At 37.9% G+C, this 6000-nt stretch overlaps 1 protein-coding gene across 2 annotated transcripts in view; it reads right to left on the bottom strand.

Moving 5' to 3' along the window:
• Window positions 1–2050: 2050 nt before the first annotated feature.
• Window positions 2051–6000, bottom strand: part of LOC134817954 (uncharacterized) — a 94334-nt gene continuing 90384 nt past the window's right edge. For both annotated transcript variants that reach the window (XM_063827338.1, XM_063827339.1), the window contains one exon: window positions 2051–2658. In XM_063827338.1, the coding sequence (XP_063683408.1) occupies window positions 2580–2658 (79 nt within the window). In that variant the 3' untranslated portion in view covers window positions 2051–2579. The remainder of the gene's footprint in view (window positions 2659–6000) is intronic.

Genomic DNA, 6000 nt, shown 5'->3' with positions numbered 1-6000 from the left:
AAAATGAAAAGCTGAACTGGTGATCGAAACACATTGCCGCTATAATACTATAATATTAATATCTCCGCCACTGAGTGCTGAGCGCGATAATTCCCGACAGCTTGCTGGAGGGAACGCGCGGGCATGATATTTTATAATACCTTCCGGGAATTATATCCACTAAAAGTCTCGGACACTGAGAGCTGATAATTTGCCGATATATCCCGCAAGGGAAGCGAAAGTATTATCAGCATAGACCTCAGACTGGCTGGCGGCAAGTTGTAAAACAAATAACACTGGCGTTCTATATATTAGACACTATATTGTATCATGCGCACGTATCGGATTACACCCCTTCCTAATCGGAACCGGAAAATATTATAATACATAATACCTCCGGTTCTTCGGGCCGCAAATTCCCTCCAGCAAGCTGTCGGGAATTATCAAGCGGAACCCGAAGAGCCGAAGGCATTATTATATTTTACAACTTGCCGCCAGCCAGTCTGAGGTCTATGCTGATAATACCTTGGCTTCCCTTGCGGGATATATCGGCAAATTATCAGCTCTCAGTGTCGGAGACTTTTAGTGGATATAATTCCCGGAAGGTATTATAATATAATAATGCCTTCGGCTCTTCGGGCTCCGCTTGATAATTCCCGACAGCTTGCTGGAGGGAATTTGCGGCCCGAAGAACCGGAGGTATTATGTATTATAATATTTTCCGGTTCCGAATTGGAAGGGGTGTAATCCGATACGTGCGCATGATACAATATAGTGTCTAATATATAGAACGCCAGTGTTATTTGTTTTACAACTTGCCGCCAGCCAGTCTGAGGTCTATGCTGATAATACCTTGGCTTCCCTTGCGGGATATATCGGCAAATTATCAGCTCTCAGTGTCCGAGACTTTTAGTGGATATAATTCCCGGAAGGTATTATAAAAGTCAAAATGTCCAGGTTGCACTGTTGCAGGTACATGGGACATGGGTATTTATATTATGTATAGAATAAAATGGCATTTACCACTGAAAGTGATTACTGCTTTTACACTTACAGTTGTTTCATAGTTTCATACAATCGCATTTGAATTTTTGTTCAATCGTGTGGGGTTTCGCATCAAAAACACATATTGAATCCTTAGGCTTATTAGTTATTTAGCAAACCGAAATAATAGTATAAGGAGTATCAGTAAGAATGCAGTCATGCCAGGATACGTAAACTATTTCTATAAAGTAAGTTACCAGCTTGATTACGCGAGGCGACGAAAAAATGTGCAACTTTGAAATTCTAATTGCAGTTAGTTATTAGGTAGCATAAGCACGTTGTTTTTAGTAATAGTATTGTGTGTGTTCACTTTATCAGATGTTGTAACTTTAGCCATGATAACAATCACACAAATGTGTGCCGTGAGTAAATATATAATAGGTAGGGAGCTGTGCCCAGGTGTGCCCTGTGGTTATTATAGTCAAGTCATGGTCATCGTGATTCAAGATGACCACCAAAATGTGTATACATTTTGTTAAAATTATTTATTGTACTTTATTCTGAGAGTTTTTACATACTATGAATGGTACTAAAAGTTTTGTCTCGTCAAGCTAATTAACTAATTAACTAATTAACTAGCTGAAAAATAATATCGCAGGATCCAATTTTAAAATTTTGCATTTCCTGGGTTGAAATCATTTTTCGGAAAAAAAATTGTTTGATTAGTTCGGAGTGTCTATTTCATATTCCTGGTGAACACGACTATTTGGTTTTACTTTTAATATAAAGGGCGCTGATTGAGTGATTGATAATAGTTCTTTGGTTTATTATCCTATTGACAGTTTTGCGTGATCTGTCCCCTCCGCCAAAGACACCATCCGCTAAGCGAGTAAGTACTCACGTAGTAACTCTGAATATATTTCGTAGTTTTATATATAGGCAAGATTTACTGGACGGCGCTCAGTCTGTCACTCCGCCATATCTTAAATATAAACACTAACTCAGGGGTTCCAGGTAAAGGCAATATCATCGACAACTAGTTTCAATAGGAGTGGTCCTTTGGAGTAGAACGGAAAACGAGTAGATAATGTATAATTAAATTAGTCCATCTAACACAATACATACAACAATGAAATTATAAACTATAGATCCATGCTTTTTAACTGAAATTCAATGAAGGACCCAGACACAAAAACAGGGTTTAGTTTCGTCAAGCACAAATGGCTTCACAGGAAGTTCAGTGGCCATCTTGTGTATAATTCCTGTGTAGTCATTTGGGCTGGACAGATTTGGTGTAAGCTGCAAACCCTTCATTTAAAGTTTACCTTTCATCAATCACATTTAAACATTGCAAATATATCCAATTATTTGAGATTTGCTGGCATCTATACAGAATCTCCCTATAAAGGAATAAAGTATTTATTGTATACCAAATAACTTTCAAAGTTTTCACAAAACATTAAGCACTATCAACATAGGATACATCCTTATTATTTATCAACACAAATACACTAAAAATAAAACAAAATAAAATTATCATCTTCCTTAATCATTAATCGAACCGAGCCTTTCATCACATTGAATACTTTCATACTACGATAGAGTGTCTTGTACCTTTATGTGTCTTCAGAAGGGTTATCTCTGTAATAAGCTTTTAAAATGTATTTCTTCCTCATAAACACGCTCCGTTCCTCTCTGAAATGACTAAATTTACTGTTTTGTAGTAAAATATACATGGTTTTAGAGACCTAGCATTATTAACCGTATAAATTTTAGGTAAGGGGTCGTTCACATATAACGTAATCAACCGAGGGGGGGGGGGGGGGGGTTCCAAATTCTTACGGTTGATTACGGGGGGGGGGGGGGGGGGGGGGGGGATTACGTAATCAAAATTACTTTTAGAATAATAAAAATTTGACAATATTTTAATTCAAATTCCACTCAATTTCACTCTGATAGTGATAAAATTTAGAAATTGAAAAACATTGATTTCGGCTCATCATGTCATGATCAGGGTAGCATGAAACGTAGAGAAAAGTGTTTTCTAGGCAAAAAGTCAAAAAAAAATTGCTAAAATATTGATTACGTAATATGTGAACGACCCCTAATAGCGAATGGTTCGAGACTTGAATGTCGATTGACCGTCTTCTAGCAAATTTACTGATTGATCGGCAAAATGCCAGCCCATATTCTTATCTTACGAAAGAGCAACAGAACATGAAACTGCACGCCCGATCAGACAATATTATACATCCTGATATAGAGATTTATAGATTGTATCTGTACGCGACGTATCTATATTATAATTCAAAGAATTGTTTTTGCACGACCGCCCAGATGTTTCTTTGTAACTTTAGCCATGATAAAAATCACTCAAATGTGTGATGTGAGTATAGTGGTCACAGTGGCGTAACGAAGAGACCCGCTGAGAGATTTTCATTAAATATCTCAGGCCTCAGCCAACTCAGCAGCAGATTTGGTAACGTGTTAAAGACCAATTGAACACTGCATATATGTTCATGTGACAAACTTGATCTTCAGAATATCGCAGGACGGTTTTTGTTTCCACCCGGTTTTTGTGTCCTATACCCAACAAATCATACTGGTCTTATACACAGAGTTGGTCACAACTTTCAGTTAGTTCTTGTAGCTCAAAATCTTTTAATCACATTGACGATGCTGCGTCTAAGGCTCACATTTCTTGCTCTACTATTCTTTGATGCGATAAAAACTGACTATAATAGTCAGTGACTATTAAATATTCAAAAATTAGATTACTATTAGCTCCCTCCCTGTTATGTGACCACGGGCCTTCTCATATATTATAAATATAATATATATATTATAATATATACTAATGCTAATGTAACCCGTGCATACCGCCGGGACTTCACTATCGCAGTTGAAATGCAAAAGTCTATTATATTCTAAAAACACAATACATTTTCGTAGTGAAAACGGTGCGAAAGTATGATTTTGGTTTGTAGAGCTGCGAACGAATTCACCCACTGCTGAACGATTCCTGCCAGAGGAGTGTTAGCGGGTCTGCAAGTTGTTCTTTGCAGGCTGTGAGTATCCTAGCAGGAATCTCTCCGTCAGGTGCGGCCGAATAGGGATCCAGTTCTCCTAATGCTTCAATGATATCTTTTCTTGTGAAGCTTAGCTCGTTGAATCCGGAATCCAGTCCCTGAGGTAATCCTTGGCTCTTCATACATTCATCAATATCGGCACTCATAGGGTTACTAAATACCTTCTGGTACTGCTTCTGAAGTAACTCTGCCTTGATACTGGGGTCGTCCACTAATGCCCCGGTCTCATCTCTCAACACCGGGATCGTAGATCTGGTCTTCTGGAGACGCTTGGCATACGAAAAGAAGTATTTGGGGTTCTTCTTTATTGCATCGACTGCCCAAAGTTCTTTTTTGTTCAGTTTCTCAAGGGTCCCTTCCTGTATGGAGTAACACAGCAGTGAAACCTCCGTTTTCAGTTTAGGGATTAAACTCGAGCTAGGATTCATTTCCTGTAATGCACGTATCCTAGCATTCATCTTCCTTCGTCTTCTTTTCATGACATAAATGTGCTTATTCCCTCTTCTCTTTCTTGAGGTAATCTCCGCTGCACTCTCTTTCTTTGGTTACCATAATTTTGGGCACAAATTTCGCAAATTTTTAGTCTACAACAATTTTAGTCGAATTTTTTACTTTAGCCAATACGAAACAACGGGCGCAATTTTTGTTTGACAATTGACTTATCGAGACCATTTTCCATTCCATTTATTTGATTTTCCATTTATTTGATTTTTTCCATTATTGAGCTAGTTTTTTCCCTTCAATTTCGCATATAAAGTCATACTTTATAGTGAACTAAGTATAGACAACGGAACACATGTATCAGAAATTTTCCATGGGCCCACGTGCACACCAAACGGTCACGTGGACAAACATGGACAAACAGTAGCCGAAAAATTTAGTCACATGAAATTTGGTTTATTTAGTAGTGGAACAGCAATACTAAGGTAAGGAACGCTGTAAGAAGATAACGATCAGACCTCATTATTAAATTCGGTTTATAATTACAATTATTACAACAATTTTAGTCAAAAGTTTGACTAAATTTATGGTAGACTAAATTTGTCGTTCGTTCTTAAGCTAAGGCCGGTATATAATACACGGTGGAAAATTTGTAGATTCTATTCGTGCATAAAATAATAATCGACGATAAATTGATAAACGCGCGTTTACTGTTATACTGCCGATTATCGCACCAATTAGAGTGTCACTGTTAATCGTAATATATATGAGGCTTACGGTACATGCATCATATGAAATATCACCATAGAAGAAAAAGAATTTTAATAGGTATTTAAGACCTGGTATCAGTAAACGTTAGGCCGGTAGCGTAGCTAGGTGCGGTGTGCCAATTATTGTATCTACATTACAGCGATCATTATATTCCTGTTATCACAAAGTATGAATACCCAAATGCACCATCTTTCTAATTCAAATAGATCAGAATTCATACCATGTACATTATCAAGTCAACTGTAGTAACTTAGTAAAAGCTATTTTTGATAATTTCTCGATTATCGTGCAATCACAGTACGAAATCACAATTATCGTGCGATATCAGTGCGACATAACAATTATCGTGCGATAACAGTACGACATCACAATTATCGTGCGATAACAAGACGATCCTGCGATAATCACGCGTTTATCGTCAAGTACCGCGATAATCGTGCACCACAAACGATAATCGTCTCGCATGCGATAAACGCGCGATAATCGTTGCAAGATTAAAATCTGCGAAATGGTCAATATTTTCCACCGTGAATACGCGCGCCGCGTGACCAATGTCTTGAAACTGTACAAATATATTATCGCGCCTTACGTAAACAGTAATAAAACAATGCGCAGCTTTGCGCCATGGTTCATTCTCTGGCGAGGTTCTATTTGCGCTGCGCACGTGTTTCTGCCAGGCAAAAGTACGATATGCAGCAACGGACTGCAAATCCTAAAATCTGCAACGCTAAGCAGA

This window comes from Bolinopsis microptera, chromosome 7 (assembly GCF_026151205.1).
Source record: "Bolinopsis microptera isolate Bmic1 chromosome 7, MBARI_Bmic_1.0, whole genome shotgun sequence".
NCBI lineage: Eukaryota > Metazoa > Ctenophora > Tentaculata > Lobata > Bolinopsidae > Bolinopsis > Bolinopsis microptera.
The sequence above is the reverse complement of the archived record's forward strand: the minus strand, read 5'-3'. Positions and strand labels throughout refer to the sequence as shown.